General features: G+C 35.7%; 1 protein-coding gene across 17 annotated transcripts in view; it reads right to left on the bottom strand.

The window, feature by feature from the left end:
- Phf21a (PHD finger protein 21A) overlaps positions 1-20,964 on the bottom strand; it is a 192,192-nt gene that overhangs the window by 126,291 nt on the left and 44,937 nt on the right. For 11 of the 17 annotated variants that reach the window (XM_071616273.1, XM_071616265.1, XM_071616262.1 and 8 more), the window contains one exon: positions 19,263-19,349. In XM_071616273.1, the coding sequence (XP_071472374.1) occupies positions 19,263-19,349 (87 nt within the window). The remainder of the gene's footprint in view (positions 1-19,262; positions 19,350-20,964) is intronic. The other 6 variants (XM_071616274.1, XM_071616276.1, XM_071616275.1 and 3 more) reach the window with 1 other exon arrangement.

Here is a 20,964-nt window from a genome sequence, read left to right as displayed (position 1 = left end):
TGTCCTATCACAGGGTTGGGAGGGAGGGGTTGAACTGTTAACAGTGTAAGATGTCAAGCATCATATCCTCACAACTTCCAATCATTTACTCAGGAAAAAAAATGAATGGAAATATCCAACACAGGAAATGTTACAGAGGTTTCCTTTTCATACCTGGTGTAACTATATTATACTATTAGAAAATGAAATCTGAGTGAAACTGAGAAAGATTATTTTGAGGGTCAGTTCAAGGTATACCAAACTTTTAACAGATAACTGCAAAAAAGGGTAGACATGTCTATTTTTTTTTTATTTTGTTTTGTTTTGTTTGTAGCAGGGATTGAACCCAGGGATTGTACAGCATCACATCACCAAGTCTTTAAAAAAAAATTTAATTCTGAAACACGGTCTCCCCAAGCTGCTTAGGGCCTTGCTAAGTTGCTGACACTGGCTTTGAACTCGTGATCCTCCTGCCTCAACCTCCCAAGTCACTAAGATTACAGGAGTGTACCACCAGTAGGCACGTTGTCTTGTAGGATAGACAGACTCTCAGCATCTTAAAAAGCACTAGAGACACAGAAGGTGCCCAACACATATTTGTCAAATGAATTGATTGTTAAAGCTTCCATTCAGTTCAAAGTAGGAATTCCATCCAGCACATTAAATAATTCTTCCTTTAATAAAATGGCCCTTAATGGACACAATCTTTCTAGAGAACAATTAGGTAGGAACTTTGCAGTGGCCAGAATACTTCTGCATGCTATGTGTACAGAGAAGCTGAAAAGGCCAATGCAGAGAGGGGGAATGAAGCAGTTGCAGAGAAAGACAAAGAGAGGTAGGAGATATAAGAGACCCAGGTTCCAGTTCAAAAACCTGCCCCAGGATCCTGAGATAATCTAATGTGGTTCCATAAATGCTGTTTTGTGCTAAGCTAGTCTGAATTAGATTCAGACCAATTAAGACTCGAGAACAAGTTTTCACAAAGACAGGCAAAAGGCATCGACTTAGCCAGGCACAGTGGCAAATGCCTTTGGTCCCAGCATCTCAGGTGGCTGAGGCAGGAGGATCACAAGTTTGAGGCCAGTTTCAGCAACGTAGTGAGGCCTTAACAACTTAGTGAGACCCTGTCTCGGGAAAAAAAAAAAAAAAAGAGCTGGGAATGAAGCTCAGTGGCAAAGTGACCCTGGGTTCAATTCCCAGTTATCCCCCCACCCAAGGGCATCTACTTACTCCTTATCTAGAAAATAATAAAAATAATGTATAAATATTATGTTCAATGATGTACACTACAAACTACACATAAACTATGCACAAACTAGTTTAAAAATTGAGAATAATCAACATATCTAAAAATAGTGAACTTCTTATTAAATAAATCTTTTATGACTCCTGACCCATGACTGGGTACTATCAACCCACTAAAACCAAATACTCTAAAGAATATTTAAAAATGTGAAGAAATTCTCAAAATATAAGCATTTTTGAAATAATAAGTACAATATCAGTATCAATTTTATTTTTAATACAAATGTCTGGCAAAGAAAAATGAATAAAAGTATCTAAAGCACATAAATAGGACACAGCTAAATTGGATTTTTTTGTTCTTGCTGAATTTTTCCAAATGAACATGACATAATCAGAAAAACAAAATTTAAAGAAATGATGGACTACAATCCTACTACCTATACTCTAGTCTCCTCCTACAGTTCTCAGTAAAAAAAGGGAAAACAAATAAGAACAACATAAAGACACTGATCTCAGCACACATTCTCATAAAAAAGCTGCATTGTGCTATATAACAAAAATTTTAAATTTAAAAAATTAACTCACTGGTATTAAACAAAAGAGACCATTTTTGAGTTAGGTTTAGGAAGAAGGTCTTCATTGCACCAAGGTAGAAAAAAAAGGCTTTTCGGCCATGATTTATGAGATACAGATTCAGAAGAACAGAATTTCCAAAAATCAAGTTGCCTTGGAATGAAAAGTTGAAAAGTACAAATAGCATAAAGGAAATGGGTCTATTAGGCCCCTGAGACCCACCTTTGTCCTGTCCTGAATCTTCCAGCTGCCCTTCTACTACTCTGCCTCATTTGACAACCTAATGAAATGCTTCTCAGACAGCTAAAATCCACCTACTCTCCTAAAAAAAAAAAAAAATCATATTTTTCTTCAATGTTACTTGAAATTCAAAACAATATGAAGCCACATTGCCTGGATCTGTATGGGGCTCTGGCTCTGTGACTTTGGGCAATTAACTTATCCATGAAATGGGTAAACAGTACCTATTTCCTAGATTACCACGAGGATTAAATGATTCACACATTTCAAACAGGTAGAGAAATGCCTGGCAAACAGTAAATGCTATATAATTGTAGTTATTGCTAATATTATAATATTTAGAATTAAAGCAATCAACCCAACAGTATAAAGTGCTTTGTTTTCCAACCAAATTGCCTCAGCCCTACCAACCCTAACTCCTTGTAGGTTCTCTGAACATGCCCCACTGCTTCCTATTTAGTCTTTTGCACATACTATTCTCTCTGCCTGCAAGGCCTTGTCTACTCAGCTACTCCCAACTTATCCTTCCCCACAGTTCAGTTATCAGCTCCTCTGTGAACACTTCCCTGATACCTCCCCACCAAGACAATCTCCTTTCTCAGAGTACCATGCAATCAGACTTCAAATTTCTTGTAACTGTTTACAACCTCTACTACACACACACTTATTGCAAGTGAAATAATTCAAGGAGTAGTCATTTATTCGACAAACATTTACTGGCAAAATCCCTGACCTGATGAGTTTACATTTCTGGGTTTTGAGCATGATGCTAGAAGGTATCAGTCTGACGGTGGAAGAGGCATAAAATCCAATGGGCTAAAGTCATGAATAGTAATGTTGTTATTAATATTATTATTGCCAAGATTATATGTTCCACCAAGAAAAAAAAAGCAACTCACTACAAAGGTTATTTTTCCCCCTCTCTTATAAACTCCTAAATAATGTCTTAACCAAATCTTGTGGTGGCCATGAAGCTTATCCTGAGAAAAATGGAAAGGGAGAACTAAGGAGGCCCAAGCCAGCAGAGGCCCTAACATAGAGAGGTGGGAGGCCACAGGCTTAGTTAACAGGTAAACTGCCTCAGGAGTCCTGGTCATCCAAGACCAAGTATTCTATCTAATAATAACTCAGACTTTCATTTTTCCTATTTAGTTTTTTCATTAATGTATAAATACATCTGTAAAAAATACCAAAAGGTTCATAATAAAACAGCAGAACCCTGGACCAACCCTCCCCAAACCTCTAATCCTCTTCCTTTCAAGAAATCACTTTCAACTCTTGTCTTCTTTAGGTGTTTACCTTTTAAACATTTTAAATCACTTTCAACTCTTGTCTTCTTTAGGTGTTTACCTTTTAAATAATTTTAAAATACACTGTGATTTCTTGATTCTTTTTTTTTTAAATCATTACTTGCTAAATTCCTATAATGGATAAATGAAATCTAGTTCTACTGTCCCTACTCTCATCTCCAACTCCTATTAGTCTTATCACAATTTTTAGTTAAACCCCAAAAGTTTATTAGAATTATATAAATAACATTAATGGTGAGACAACAATAATTATACTTATCTTCTTGTATATTTTGCTATTCCTAGAGCTAAAAATTGCTTTGCTTTGTCATTTTCTTGGCTTTCTATATTCCTATCATTAATTCTTCCCCATATCTTCAAAGAAGCTATAAAGAATCTCTTAATAACAGTCAAAACACATCAAATGACCTATTAGTCCCCACCACCCTCTTGACTATCTATGTCTTTCCTGTAGTCTTCCGTTTTCTTTTCCAACCTGAACTAGATATTTTCTAAACTTTTTACACAACAGTCATTTGAGGTGTTCCCTCATCAAACAGGAGATTTTCTTCATCTCTTTTGTACTGGATTCTCTGTTTCCTGGATCCTTGTCTTCATCTTTATTGGTTTACTTTGCTGTTTTGATGGAGAATATCCAAAGAACACCCTTTAGTAGATTCCTCAAAAGGGTATGGGAGGTAAGTTTTGCATGGGAGGTAAGTTAATGCTTGGGAGGTAAGTTTTGTGACCATACTGTCTAATAACATTTCCACTCAACCCCAGACTTAATCAACAAATGGACTGATAATAGAATATTACATTGGAAATCACTATTTTTCAGAATTTAAAAAAATATATATTTATTTGTGATATATTTATTTTTGTTTGTTTGGATTTTTCTTCTTGTTGTATTTTGAGATAAGACTTCCACTGTGTTGTCCAGGCTAGTCACAAACTATAAGCACAAGTGATCCTCCCACCTCAGCTTCCCAAGTAGCTGGGACTACAGACATGTGCCATTGGACCTGGATCTGTTTTCTAGAATTTTTAAAGCCATCATTACAATAACCTCTAGCTTTCTCTGTTACTAAAAAATATGGATGCCATTTGATTTCCAATTCCCATTTGCAACTGTATTTTTCTCTGAGGAAACTTTTCAGATCTTTTATTTCTGTTTTTATGGAGTTTTACAATGATGTGCCTTGGTATGACAACAATGTACCATAGTATTAGGTACCCAGTGGATTCTACTGATTTGGAATACATGGCCTCCCTTATGGGAAATTTCCCTGCATTGTTATTAGATGATTTTCTCTCCTCTATTTTCTGTTTTCTTGTCTCAGAACTATTATTAGTCTAGGCACAAATGTGTGTTAATCCTACTAAAATTTTTCATTCTTCTATTGTCCATCCCTTTGTCTCTTTCATTTATTTATTCAAAGATGATTTCAATTTTCTTTTTCAGTCTTTTTTAAACCAAGAATTATTTCCCTCTAATTATTCCTTTACTCCTAGTGTCCTGTTCTGTTGCATATACACAATACCTTCTCTTGCTGATTTGAGGACCTAAACTTGTTATTTTGAGCTGTGTCTTCCAATTCTTTATGTCTGTTCTGACTTTCATAAAAATGGTGATTCTTGGCTATGTTCATATTTAAGAATGAAGTGCTAAGAATGTGCAGTGGGGAATATAAGATGGTATAACCATTTTGAAAATATTTTGGCAGTTTCTTAAAAAGTTAGAAATATACCAACCATACAACCCAAATACACTGCTACAATGACCTAAGAGGAATGAAAGCTTATCTCCATACAAAGACTTATGTATGAATGTTCACAGTAGTTTTATTTTTAATAGCTAAAACCTGGAACTAATCCAAAGAATTTATACTATGTTAAGTTCATTTTTAAAATTCTACTCTACAGTGACAAACTACTCTACAGTGACAAAAAAAAATATACCAGTGTTTGCCTAGGTACAGGGTTAGGGGAAGAAAAGAAGGATCACCAAGGAAAACTTTCAGAGGTGATGAATATGTTCATTATTTTGATGGTGGTGATGATGTCACACCACCCAAACAGACTCTTCCTGGGTTCAATCCCAGCAGCACACACAAACACAAAAAATATTCTCTGAGGTATAGAGTTTATATTAATTATGCCTAAATTAATGTATAAGAGAAAAAGGAAACAGAGACCAAAAAAGCCCAAAATAAAAGTGGCTAATATATATATATATATATATATATATATATATATATATATATATATATATAAAAGTGCTAAAAATGAATTGAAAACTGTGTATAGGGAATCTCTCATTACTCAGCATGTACCCTACTTTCAAGTATAGCACTCACTTGGCCTAGACTGTGCTTACTACCTCTGAGACGAGTGCCTCTCCAGTTAAAAAGTTCTCTACAGTGAGACTGGCAAACTTTCTATGAACAACCAGACAGTATTTACTATAAGGCTGTACTTTTAAGGTTTTGTTGAGACTACTTAACTTGCCATTGTAGCTCAAGAAAGCAGTCATCGAGGATACATAAATGAAGAAGTATGGCTATATTCCAATAATTTCATTTATAAAAACAGGCAGTTGGCCAGATTTGGACCAAGTACAGGCTGCAGTTTACCGATCATTGCTCTAGAGAATCATAGCAGTCTTTCCATCTTTGGAGAACCAAATAATTTCTCTTCAGAAGGATACTGTGAAATAATAGCTAAAAAGAGTTTGCTTTTTTTAAAGAAGATAATTTAATGCAATTCCTATTAAAATCCCAATGACATTCTTCATAGAAATAGAAAAAGCAATCATGAAATTTATTTGGAAAAATACGATATCCAAAACAGCTAAAGCAATCCTTAGCAAGAAAAGTGAAGCAGGAGGCATCACAATACCAGACCTTAAACTATACTACAGAGCTGTAATAACAAAAATGGCATAGTATTGGCATCCAAATAGACTTGTAGACTAATGATACAGAATAGAGGACACAGAGACAAAACCACACAAATCTGGTTATCTCATACTAGAAAAGGGTGCCAAAAACACTCACTGGAGAAAAGATAGCCTATTCAACAAATGGTGCTAACAAAACTGGAAATCCATATGTAGCAAAATGAAATTAAACCTGTCACACAAAAAAAATCAACTCAAAATGGATCAATGACTCAGGCACTAGAAAAGAGACCCTGCACCTAATAGAAGAAAAATCTTCACCACATTGACCTAGGATGTGACTTCCTTAACAAGACTCCTAAAGTGCAAGAAGTAAAATCAAGAATCAATAAATGGGATGGATTTAAATTAAAACGCCTCTTCTCAGCAAAGGAAATAATTAATAACATGAAGAGAAAAACAACAGATTGATAGAAAATCTTTACCACATGCACCTCTGATAAAGCCTTAATCTCCAGGATATATAAAGAACTCAAAAATCTTAACACCAAAAAAAGCCACAAATAACCAAAATCAATAAATGGGCCAACAAACTGAACAGACCACTTTTCAGAAAATGATATACAATCAGTTAACAAATATATGAAAAAGTGTTCAACATTTCTAGCAATTAGATAAATGCAAATCAAAACTACTCTTAAGATTTCATCTCACTATTGTCAGAATGGCAATCATCAAGAATACAGGCAACAATAAATGTTGGCGAGGATGTGGTGAAAAAGGTACCTCATACATTGCTGGTGGAACTGCAAACTGGTGCAGCCAATATGGAAAGCAGTGTGGAAATTCCTCAGAAAACTGGGAATGGAACCACCATTTCACACGGCTGCCCACTCTTTGGTTTACACCCAAAGGACTTAAAATCAGCATACTACAGTAAACACATCAATGTTTATAGCAGCTCAATTCACAATAGCTAAACTATGGAACCAACCTAGATGTTCCTCAATAGAGAAATGGATAAAGGAAATGTGGTATATATACTCAATGGAATATTACTCAGCTTTAAAGAAGAGAGAAATTATGGCATTTGCCAGTAAATAGTTGGAGTTGGAGAATATCATGCTAAGTGAAACAAGCCAATCCCATAAAACCAAAGGCTGAATGTTTTCTCTAATATGCCACTGCTAATTCACAATAAGGCAGGGGACACTAGGGAAGAATAGCGTTACCTTAGATTAGGTAGAGGGAAGTGATGTGAAGGGAAAGGGAGGGGATGTGGAGATAGAAAAGATAGTAGAATGAAACAGACATTATTACTTTATGTATATATGTGATTACATGACCACTATGATTCTGCAACATGTACACTCAGAAAGATGAGAAATTATATCCCATCTATGTATATCAAAGTGCATAAATGCATTCTACTATCATATATAACTAATTACAAAAACAATTTAAATCCCTAAAAAAAGAAGATAATTAATCAAGCAAATATTAGAGGAATTAAGTTATGAACATGGATACTAGAAATGTAAAAAGAATTGTACATAATTTTATCACCTTTTAGCAGCCAATGAGGCTTAGAGATAGTACTTCCTTTGGGGGCTAGACAATGGAACCCAGGGTGTCCAGCATGTAAGGCAAGTGATCTATCACAGAGCTACACCCCCAGCCCTTTTTATTTTTTATTCTGAAACAGGCTCTTGCTAAACTGGCGGAATGGCCTCAAACTTTCAGCCTTCCTCATAGTTGGGATTACCGGCAGGCACCACCACACCGAGAGGGGCAGGACTTCTGATAACCACAAACGCTTTCATCAGATGAGCTCACATCATAGGACTAATAGAAGAGAGTAAGAAAAGTGTTGATAAGTTTTCATGACACAATTTGTAAATGCCTTCCCACTGTTACCTTTCCCTGCCTTGACTTTAGTTGGGGTTTTAGGTGTGAATAATAGTCTGGAAGATTTTATTTTACCCAGTTTTTTGTATTTTTTTTTGTTTTAATTTTTTCATTCCATGAAAAAAGTGAATTGCTGAATAATGTATGTTTTTATTGTTTTATTGGTTGGTATGAGAACTGAAATGACATATGCTTTTCAAAACAGTAAACCTATTATCTTATTTTTAATTAATAGCAATCATAGATTAACTCAAAATCTTACTGTGAACTTGGCTCAAATTCAGGACAAACTTCTACACTTGAATAAATGAGATCACACACTCAGAAAAACAAATTTCAAGTTCCATTGGTTAACACACTCCCCAATTTCACTAATTCTTTTCCTTCAGGCACTATAACTTCTCAGTATAAGTTTGTCTGTGCTTCTTGGCTCCATTGGTCAAGTGTTTTTACCTTCTTTTTTTTTCCCAATAGCTACATCTGATGAAAAAAGCACCAGATAAAACCAGGCTAGTAATTATCATTTGCTGCTCATAAAGAGAATTAAGTTCAGAACTCTGATATCTATCTTTAATGTCCTCCTTGGTCAAAATGATATCATTTGTTATGATGGGGGGGTGTTCTTTCAAAAGCGGGTGGAGGGGGGGAGTGGGAGAAAAGGTAACAAATTAGGGAGCTGAAATTTTGGAGGCCTCATTTTTCAGAGCAAAGGAATATTGGGTACTTAACTGACAGAACTAATCTGAAAAAGGTGAGCCAAACCTTGCTGATTCACACAAACACTCGCTTCCTAAACCTGGAGTGTATCAACTTTGGGGAACATGTTTTCTGAAAAGATGATTTCATAGGACAGCCTCTCATCTAACCAGCCACCAAGAGAAGAGCCTGGTTAAGGAGCAAACTATTTCTTCCCGCCTGGTTCTTTCACCCTAATCTTCCAGGAAAAGGAAATGAAGGAATTTGTGATTTGGCCTATCATTTATAATACCCAACATTTTTTAAAAACCGAAAATAAAAAATATGATGAGTTTGATAAACTACGACTTTTCTAAAGAACACAGATATGAAGATATTATTAATCAAAATCATGTTTCAAAGGCATGGAATATTAATGATGATAATGATAGTTTATAGACAATTTAAAAATATTCAAAAAAATTTAAAGTAATTTGTAATTCACATTTGAAATAAGTTATCTTATTTTTTGTAATATATTTTCCTTCTAATGCTATATTGTTTTGAGGAATAGTAAAATTATTTTTGCTTTCCTTATCCTAAAAGCAGATCATCAGGTGAGATATAGAAAGGGAGACTTCTAAAATAATCCACAAAGCCAGTAATACTAATGATATAACTAGCACTAATGATATAATTTATAGTATTTCAGCATGCACGCATCTTCAGCTACATACTGTATTTAATTTACATGAGTAGAGAAAAAGGTGTTCCAAAGACAGACACACAGATGATTACAGTTTTGATATGAGGTCTCCCACCCCCTACCCCCAGCTCCTGGTTCTGTGCATGTCTGGTGGTGAAATGACTGGACTGTGAGAGTTATGACCTAATCAGTCCATTCTGGTTTGAATGGACTGAGTGGTAACTGTAGGCAGGTGGAGCATGGCTGGAGTAATCAGGGGTGCAAGGAGCAGAGGGGATTGGAAGGGTTCATCTTCTCTGTGATCTCTTTCCCTCATATTTCCTGACCCCACCACCATGGGAGCAGCTTCTTCCCCAGTGTCCTTCCCTCACCTTGGGCCTAGAGGAATGGATCAGCTGTCTATGGACTGAGGCCTCTAAAACTGTGAGCCCCAAATAAACCTTTCCTCTTATAAGTTGTTCCTTTCAGGTATTTTGGTCATGGTGACAAAAAAGCTAAAACACTGCTTTTTCAACATCCATTATCCAATATCCCTTTTGCTTCCTTACTAGCAAAAAATAATTCTGTTTGGCTATCTAGCCTCCAAATGCTTGAGAGGCAAATCTCCAGCTTCAGTACATTAAGTCCTGCCAAGAAAAGGTAACAAATTAGGGAGCCGAAGATTTGGAGGTCTCTTTTTTTCAGAGCAAAGGAATGTTGAGTACTTAACTGACAGAACTGTGGTCAAAGTGATGCAAAGTCTGTTGAAAGAATTCTAATTGAAGTTTTCCTTGCTCTAAGGAAGAAACATTTAAGAGTGGTTCTTTTTTTTTGGGGGGGGGGTTGCCCCAAAATGTTGGTACTGACTTGAGCTTCAGCGGCCATCCTGTGATGAGAAAAACTGCTTGCTGACAAACTGAGAAGAAACATGACCAGAGAGAGCATTGGTCCTGATGGTGTTATTGACCTGCTGAACTGAGCAATTCTAACAGCTTCTTACTACAGGAATTAGTTAAGTCCGCCTATTGTTCTAAGCACTTTTGGTTGGGCTTTCTATTACATACAACTAAAAGCACCTGAACTGATACAATTATAATGTCCACACTGCAGATAAGGAAAACAGCTCAGAGAACATCAGTAGACACAAATCCTGTTAGTGAATGGCACAGCCAGGACTAGAAACTGCTGCTTTTTTTTTTTTTAACGAATGTGAAGCCGCACTGTGTGTGAAGCACTAGGTATGCACACTGTATAAAGGTCAAGAGAACACAGTTCACAGGGGCTCACAATCTAGACAGGGAGAGTGACATACAAACAGTTACAGATAAGGGCTACAGAAGAGTCACAGAACAAGAAACTATCAGTTCACTAAAGAGAAAGCATGATATCAGGGTGTGTAAATCCAGGAGATGACAAACATTTTTTCCTTACTTAGACTTAAAAATTTCAAAAAACAATTTCCTATGAATCTATAATTATTTTAAAAATAAATTTTTAAACTTCTAAAGAAATAGATGTAATCTGATAAACATAATGTTAAACAAAATACACCAGACAGAGAAGAGGACACACTATTTGATTTCATACACAGGCAAAATTAGTCTGTGCTAAGTCACAACCCTTATTTCTCTGGTGGAGGAAGTAGTGAAATGAAGGTAGCACAAAGGAGTATCTGTGGTAATGTTAATATTCTGATTACTGATATGGGGTACCAATTACCCAGGTGTTTCGATTTGTAAAAATATATTCGAGTCATATGTGAATATATAAAAATACATATTGAGATGTGTAATCCTCTGTACTTATATTATACTTTAATAGTTTAAAATATTAACATACAGTCCTTGTAAAAATAAATTTAAATAATAAAAAAAGAAGGTCAAAAGTACCAAGTTTCCCTTGGTCACTATCTTGAATTCCATTTCTTAGAAGTAGTCACTGTGAATGGTTTGTGTAAATCATTTTAGATAGCTAGACCTTTCCACCTACATTTTCAAGTACAAATGACCATGAATGCATAAACACAAAAATGATTTTTAGTATTTTGTATTTTAAATAAATATAGAATTAAACTGTACATATTTTACAATTTGCCTTTTTGCTTACCATTATTTTTCCATTTAGTTAAGCACATACATTTTTTAACAGATATATACTATTCCATAAAATGCATAGACAGCTAACATTTATGTACCCCTTGTTAATGCACCCTGATTTATTCATAGCAATTTCCAAATTTTCTTGTGTAGCTATTACTATTAACATACTGTCCTGTAAATGAAAGGTAGTAGGTGTTCCTTGGTTACATTAAAGATAATAGGTAGAAAAACACCCAGGTTGAAGAAACAATAAAGTACAACCAAGAACTACAAATATTGGACAAGACTAGAGGACAAAGTGTGCACGGGTTCATTGCAGACGGTGTTGTGAGGTGAGTTATGTAGCAATGCAGAATAGACTGTTCTAGATGTTCTAGATCAAGTTTCCAGACTTGCTTACTATAGTTTATACAACTTTCATTTAAGCAGAACTCAGTACCAAAAAAAATGTGATGCACTCTAATAAAGTATATGTTCACTAACTGCTAAAAAGCATTATGTAAACATCCCATAAGTAAGGAAACCCATATATTAACTCATTTAATAACTTGCATCTGTCAACAAGTCTGTTACAGAGAAAAGGATCACATACATGGTGCCCCTTCTCCTACCTACTCCACTGTTCAAATCACCTATTGCTATCTATGGTGTGAATATGCACAAGGCCCCTCAAAGGCCCATGTGTTAAAGGGCTTGGTCCCCAGGATGGCACTTTTGGGAGGTGCTATGGACCTTTAGGTTATTTTGGAGATGTGCCCTCAAACAGGACTATGGAACCCCAGTGTCATTCTCTCTCTCTTCTCATTTTCTCTCTGCCTCTTGGCTCATAATGTGAGTGGCTTGCTCTCCCATGTGCTGCTGCTATGATATTCCGCCCTCATAAGAAGCCCAAACTGATGGGGGCCACCTGCTCTTGGACTCAGACCTCTCTAAAACTGTGAGCTGAATAAATCTTTCCTTTTACAAACTTAATTGCCTTCAGTATTTCACTATAGTAACACCAAGCTGACTAATACATCTAGTATGCTTAAATTATGCATAAGAAACATAACTAGTTATGGCAGTGACAGAAACTTCTCTCCCAAAGACTTCAGAATCTATTTTGCTAAATAAGTTCAAATATAAAATTGAGAGTGGTTCCACAAATGGCAACTATTTATTAAATCCAGAAAAGCATTTCATCTACTATTGGGTAAAAGCAATCTGTAAGGAATAAAGATTAAAAAATAAAGAAAGAATAAAGATTTTAAACAGAGTCAGAGAAGCAAACATGTAGGAAAAGATCAAAGGCTACAAAAGGAGGTGTCTCTTTCTCTCCCCCTCCCCCGCCACTAAAAAATAGGAAGGAAAAAAAGGGTGAAAGAAAAACAAAAGGCAATTCTATAGAATACTATGAAATATTTATTCCGTGGAAACTGGCAAATTCTCTGAAAAATGTCTCCAAGTGAGCATCAAGTACACATTAACCTCGTAAGTCCCAAGTTTTCAATTCTGTGAGTATTTCAACAAAGCTGACACAGGCACATTAAAATAGATTGGAAATCATAGTCTATAGCCTATATATAATATGATAATTATAATAATTATCATATTATAATATAATTATATTCTTATTATATCATTACATTGAATATTATATACTATATTTAAATGTTTATGTGTTCCACATGTGGGACAATGGACAAAATGTGTTAAACCATCTTCCAAATTTGTGAAGTGCTTTCTCTCCACAATGGGAATCTGCTGAGGAAAACTAAGTACTTACATAATCTACTACTCTGAAAGAGCCTTCTCTGGAGGTAGTTGGAAATATGTAGTAGAAGGGTTTGTTGAGGTGGTGATTTTTTGGTTGGTTTTGAGACAGAGTCTTGCTGTATTTCCCAGGCCAGGCTCCAACTTGCAATCCTCTAGCATCAGCCTTCCAAATTGTTGGGATTATAAGCACATGCCTCCTCTGCCAACATGTTGTTTCTTTTTAATGTAGTACAAGTTTTCTTATACTCAATTATGGTAGATGAATTATTGTTTCCAATTTTCTTGCTTTAAAATTAGATATACCCATACTCTTTATCAGTACCTTTACAAGAGAAGGCTTGGCCACATGACTTTGGTTAATGAGATGTTAAAGATCTAATGCCAGCAGAGTCTTAAAGTATTTTTTGGTAATTTGGCCTACGTCTTGTGCTCTGGTGATAAACCAAGGGATGAGGAGGCCCCAGGTAGCTGTTGTCCCTTCAAGTTAGACCTCAGAATGACACATTTAGGGTAGATCTAACCAAACCTGCAGCTTGGAAGCAAGCTTAGTCAACCCACAAACCACAGCAGAGGTGTCCAGCCAACTCCAGTATAGATCAACCCCACCCCCAAAGATCTAATATGAAAATAAACACTTAACTGCTATAAGCTACTCGATAAAATTGGTTTGTCATGTAGAATTGTTATGGTGATAGCTGACCAGTACACCCAATAATCTCACACCTAGGAATTTATCCTAAGTCAATCAGAGAAACACAGATTTTCACAGCAATACTTATAATAGCAAACAAAACAAAACAAAAACCTGAAAATGACCTATCATCAAATAATAGAAAAATAATTTTTTAAATTATGAATATAATAACCAGGCAATTAAATACTAGAAACTATTAAAAATCATGTTCTAAAAGAACATTTTAAAATGTAAGAAGATATTCATAACAGATTAAGTTTTTAAAAAATAAAAACAAGATGCACTGTTTTTAAAATAAAAAAGAATTATCTGAGCCAGGGATGGTGGTGGACACCTGAAATCCCAGCAGCTTGGGAAGCTGAGGCAGGAGATCACGAGAACAAAGCGAGGCACTAAGCAATTCAGTGAGACCCTGTCTCTAAATAAAATACAAAACAGGGCTGGGATGTGGTTCAGTGGTTGAGTACTCCTGAGTTCAATCCCTGGTACTCCCTCCCACAAAATAAGAATTATCTGTAAGTGGAGAAAAAGACCAGTTAAATTCATTTAAGAAATACAAATATTTCTGTGCTAAATACTATTATTTGTTAAATAGTATACTAAATATAAAAGGAAAAAATGTAAAACAAACATGCTCTCTGTATTCTAGAAACTAACACTCAATAAGGAAGACAAACACTAGGATGTGAGCAAGTCCCTGGGTGTTATCCCCAGCACCACAAATAAGCAAAACAAAACAAACAAAAATACCAAAGTAATCCTATAGATGGATATATAATTACAAACTGTGATGTGCTATAGTATTAGAAACTGCTAATTATCCCTAGTAATTATTTCCCATTTCTTACTCAAAAACAGTCCCTGAATTTTATCTGGCCATGATGACCAACAATAACCCACATTTCCCAACCTTCCTTGCTCCTAGCTGAAGCCACGTGACTAAGCTCAGTTCAATGGGACCTAACTGGAAGTGGTACATGTAACTTCCATACTTAATTGCCATTTGTTGTCTTCCCCCTTCTCACCAGATGGAGTTGCTATTTTGGACTATGATGTGGAAGCTTCTTGCTGAGAATGGCAGAGCAACAGAATAGGAGGAGCCTGGGTTCCCTGCAATGTGGAACCACTCTCCCAGCCAGAGTCCTCCCACAGAGCTTTCAGGTGTGAGAGAGGAAATTATAATGCATATGAAGTTATATGCACACCTTTACTTATTTTATCAGGAGCCACATTTACTTGAGGTTTTTCAGTCATTCACAGCTGAACTTAATCTTAAAGGGCATAACTATGATGGAAAATGGAAAGGTTCAAAGAGAGATTATGACAGAATAGTTGATTTTGACTGAAATGAGGGGTTTCAGGGATGGCTCCTCAGAGGGAGCTGTGATGTGAAACCTGCCAGGTGAACGGAAGTAGGGTATCAAACCATTCAAAACCAGGGGAAACCAAGAAGACAACTTCGATGACTTAACCCTGAATATCCACAGGGCCAAAGAACAAACTCTGTGATGCTAAGATTGCCTCTTGGGTTGGGTTGGGGGTGTAGCTCAATTGTTGAGCACTTGCCTAGCTTTCAAGAGACCCTGGGTTTGATCCCAGGCAATGCAACTAAAATAAACAATAACAACAACAAAATAAAACCACCAGTGCTTCTAGAAGGAATTAGAATTAAAGCAAGAACTAAAGCAACTAAGAGTTTTGGATCCAATATCAGAATCAATCTATTCTTAAAAGAAAAGGACCAAAATGCCTGTAAAAAATAGGGGACCAGGCACAGTGGCCCACTCCTATAATCTCAGCAGCTAAGGAGGCTGAAACAGGATCGTGAGTTCAAAGCCAACCTCAGCAACAGCAAGGCACTAAGCAACTCAATGAGACCCTGTCTCTAAATAAAATACAAAATAGGGCTCTGGATGTTGAGTGCCCCCGAGTTCAACCCCCAGTACCAGAAAGGGGGGGGGGGGTAGATAGGGAAATACAGAATAAGAACAGACCCTGTTAAGGAAACTAACAGTTGCTTCCACAATTCAGCATTACTACTATTGAACTCTCTGAGTAGAGTGGGTTCACATATTATTAGAGAATGTCATAAGATTTTTAGATGCTAACTATCTCTGGCACAGAGAAGAGGTTAATATTAAAATTTCTTTAAAATAATATTTGTTTATTTCTGATTCTAAAGTGGAGAATTTAGGAAATATACAAAGGAGTATACAGAAAAAAATAAACCACCTGTAAAATCATCACCTTTTGCCTGTAACTGCAGCAGCTTGGGAGGCTGAGGCAAGAGGATCTCGAGTTCAAAGCCAGCCTCAGTAAAAGTGAGGCACTAAGCAACTCAGCAAGAGACCCTGTCTCTAAAAAGAATACAAAATAGGGCTGGGGATGTGACTCAGTGGTCAAGTACCCAAGTTTAATCCCCAGGTATCCCCCGCAAAAAACCCAAATCATCACCTTTCAACATTTTATACCGACACTGTTTCGCTACACACTCTAATTCTCACACACATATGCACAAACACAAAAATGGGATTATAATGCATATAAAGTTATATACACACTTTCCCTTATTTTATCAGGAGCATATTTCATTGCCACTAAAGTAGTTTTTTTTTAAGTAGTGTTTTTAAAACCATAAATTTAATGATATATAATTCACCTAGCCAATCAAGTCTGAGTATTTTCTGAGTTATAATTGTCAACCACCAATTACAGCCCTGTAGATTAATAAACTGACTTCAAAATCTGAGAGTTTTTATTTAGAAATCTCAAGTTACAGTTTGAAAGAACTAGAATCTTATAACCAATAGTTCAGTGAAATACACTGAGTTTCAGCCATGAAGAATGTTCATTAAAGACCATTTTTTCCCAAATGAAGTACATCATTACATAATTAGACTTAAGGAAGAAAGTATCAAAAATCAAGGTCACAATAAAGAATAAGAACTAGTAAGTGTCTACTGTAAGAAAACAAAATAAAGCAAATAAGAGAAAATTTGCATTTATTAATTGTATAATTATATTTTCAAATGAATACAGAAAAACACAGATGAAAAAAATGGAAGCAAATAGGACAAAGAGTTAATAGTTATTAATTCTGGAATATGACATTATTTTTCATACTACAAAGCTTTAATTTTTCTCACAACCAAAAATTAATGCTAAATTAAATATTAGTAATATGAGTAAGGTAATTCAGATTTTAGAAAAATCAGTATGTTTGCCAGAGGCTAAGTGGATCTTTTGAGAAGTAGAAACAAAAAGCTAGGCATAAAGCATTAGGAATCTGTCCTAAAATGAAACTATTTTAAACTACAGCTTAATTAGCAATAGCAATGTTTCATGTTGGAAATAAGCCCAAGGAAGGATCGGCTTTTAAACTTTATAGTTGTGCTTCCTTCAAATACTATCCTACCTAAAAGTGATATTTTCCTATTTCATCAAGAAGACTGTTTTAACAGTTAAGCAAATACTATAAAAACTGCAAGACTGCATTTTGTTTCTGACTCCAGTTTTCTTTATCTTGTATACCTCAGGTTTTCCTGACATTAGACATTTTTAAGTCCAGTTCCTAGAATCCAAACTTAGTTCAGCCAACAAGCAGAATTTGCCACCTGATGAACTATCTTACTGAACAGAGATGGTTGCAATTTTCTATTAAATGAGGTCCCTAGCAGGAAAAAATTTTAAAAATAGAAATTATATAATAAACCAAATCTTTACATTAGTTCTCACAAACAAAAATTTCAAACAAATGCAATGTTGTCTTTAATTGCTCCATTTTCCCTAAATGTAAGCTTGGGTTGGCCTAACTGCAACAGCATCCCCCAACCCCCTATTCCACTCATCAGTTCTCACCCTTTTTCTCTGCTGGAACACGTGAATTTTTCAGCAAAAGTGACTCACTCATTGGCATCTTGTCAAACTAACCCTGAAACTACAAGGAGTCTCAGCACTACCAGTATTCTAAAGCTAGAATACTTTCACTAACACACATCATTTTGACTTGAGAGAACAGAATCACATTCAGAGCCAAATATATATTAACAAACTCTGTATTTTTCCTTACAAATTGTTTTCCCCAATCCCATTTCCTCCTGATTTTACTTTGGCATTTCCCTTATCTAAAACACCTATAGTCTGTAGGGAACACAAGATGGGGAAGCATAAGAATAAAAGAGAGGAGTAAAAAACAGTTGTTCACACCACCTGGAAGAAGACTTAACTCATGCTAACTCATCTTTTCCACACAGTCCTCTCAAAGTTTATTTCCCCCTCAGTTAAATAAAAAAAAAAAAAAAAACAATTCAGACACAATCAGACATCTCCAGGAATAAATTATTCGAAGCTCATATTTCACTAAATGATTTTAAAAACCATAAAAATCAGTTACTGAGAATTATTTCATCAAAAAATTATTTCATCTTCAGTAAGATGTCACTAGCATGAACTATCAACTACAAATCACTTTATCCTACATATTTACCTATCACGCGACAGAAAATGCTCTTTTTAACCAGAGAAAGTGGTGGGGAAAAAAAACATGAGAACAAATGCTTTAACAGATCAGCATAGACATTTACTTACAGTTCTATCAATTGTCACACTCCACCTGGTGGCAGGAACTGCCTGAATTGGTGAAGTGGAAGTCATTATACAAAAAACTCCAAACAATACTTTCCACATGTCTTTGGGAAAATGGAAGACACTATATAGAATAAGTCTAACAAGTTTCTGCTTGTTTTTTCGCCTAATAGTAGGTAAATATCTGATAAGATTAACATGGAAATATGACAATACTTAGAATTTAGAGATCCACTTAACAGCTGTTCTCTCTCAGTAAATTAAATGTCAGTTTGAACCTTTACAACAGGTAAGACATACAGCAGCTACAGGACTCTACCACACACTCCCACTAACTTTCTGTACCCTTCCCCTATGGGTAAACTATAGAGTTTAATTAACAGTTAACGGCAGCCTGCCACGTTGCTTTCAGATGTTTGCCAGTAACATATACCCATGGGATACTCTAGAGACTGATTTCAACCAAAAATAAAAATAGATAAACAGAGCTCAAACAAAATTAAAATCGAGTCTGGCTGCCCACACTTATTTTCACACATGAGGAAAAATAGCAGCTCTCTTAGAAGCCTGGAGCAGACATATCTTTAGAACACAATGTTAAAAATACCACCCCACCCCCCTCCAACTTCCCTACCTGTTTCTCACTCAAAGCTGTGATTTTGGCTTGGAGTTCATGAAGCTGTTTCTTTAAGTCAGCATTCTGATTGGAAAGAAAAAATATCTGTGAGAAAGATATTCATTTGTTAACAGAATAGTAACAAGAAGACTGTATACTGTATTACAAATGATGAAGCAACCTTAAGCATTTAGCCAATCAAATTTGTCATGCATTAAATTATACACACAATATCACCCCCTAATGCAGAAATCCTAAATGTAGGCTCCTAGCACCAGAATAGGGGAAGATTCTTTCAGCTGTTTTAAATTACAAGTTGTTTTATATTTTAGCCTCTTGCACTATAAAAGTGCCTTGCTACTAAAATACTGTTATTCTTTTTAGAATGTATCAGTTGACAGAAAACCCGAAGCTCCACTAATCAGACAAAACCAGGAAAATGGAGGTCATAAATGTGCATACACTGTATGCTCAGCAGCATTATCAACAAAGATAAGAGGTTTTTCTCTACTTGTCCTCTCCCTTATTTAGTAAAGTACATTTGTTATTTTAGCCTAGATTTGAAAAGCTGTCAGTACTCAAACTGCCTTAACACACTACATCATTCAAATTAACACACTGACTACCAGGGCATTTTCTCAGTTCTAAAATTCTAGGAATCAAAAAAAGGAATACCATTTTAGATGAGATACACTGAGCATGCTTGCCTTTTACTCAAGTGGGGCGGGGGGAATTTAAGTTTTCAAATGTTTAGTGTAGCAGGAGAGCCTACTAGCAGACTGAAACCCCATCCTCACATCCTCGCCCAATGAGACTTACTTTTACTCGATCATTTCACACACACTTGTTTTACACACTTAATATATCCAGCCTGGTCTGCTGTTAAGAGTTGGAGCACACATCTTCACCCTCTAGGGAGTTTAAAGTTTACTTCATTTGGACTTTTTTTTTTTTTTTTGGACAGTACTGGGAAATGAATGCAGGGGCTCACATATGCTTTGCTAGCACTCTACTACTGAGTTATATCCCTAATCCTTTTAATTTTTTACTTTGGAATGGGGTCTCACTAAGTTGCCCACACTAGCCTTGAAATTTGAGATCCTCCTGCCTCAGCCTCCCAACATAACTGGAATTACAAGGATGCATGACTGTACCCAGCCCCATTGGAACTTTTAAAACTATATCTGATAAAAGGCTTTTCTAATGAGTTCACCTATAATGCTGTCTCACAAATGGCTGCCCCTCAGATTCTTCTGGTTAAGACTATTTTTACATGATCACAAACTACATTAAAAAGGCTAGCTTCTAATGGTACTTCAGGTGCTAATGAAAGGATCTATTAATCCAGGATCTATGGCTTCTTGGTTCCCGAAATCCAACTTAAATTTTAAATATACCACAGAAATAAAAATAAAAAAGAGCTTTCTCACGGAAGTTCGACTGTCAAACAGAACTAAATGTGAGTTATCAATCCCAGCATTAAAATACCAATACTCACACAACTGAGTGCCAAATTTGTTCTTTAAAACTTATTTGTATGACCCACTGTGTAATGGTTGCAAAAGAAACACTGCCTGAGTAACAAATATAAATCTTCAGAGGACAAGATAACTTTTGGAGAAGATTTCTCTTCAGAAGTAGAGAATAAAAACTATGAAAATTTAAAGAAATTTAACCCTTTCTAGATCATACATTATATAAGATATTTCTAAAACCCTCT

This window comes from Marmota flaviventris, chromosome 9 (assembly GCF_047511675.1).
Source record: "Marmota flaviventris isolate mMarFla1 chromosome 9, mMarFla1.hap1, whole genome shotgun sequence".
In the NCBI taxonomy this organism is placed as follows: Eukaryota; Metazoa; Chordata; class Mammalia; order Rodentia; family Sciuridae; genus Marmota; species Marmota flaviventris.
This window is presented reverse-complemented; position numbering and strand designations above follow the sequence as displayed.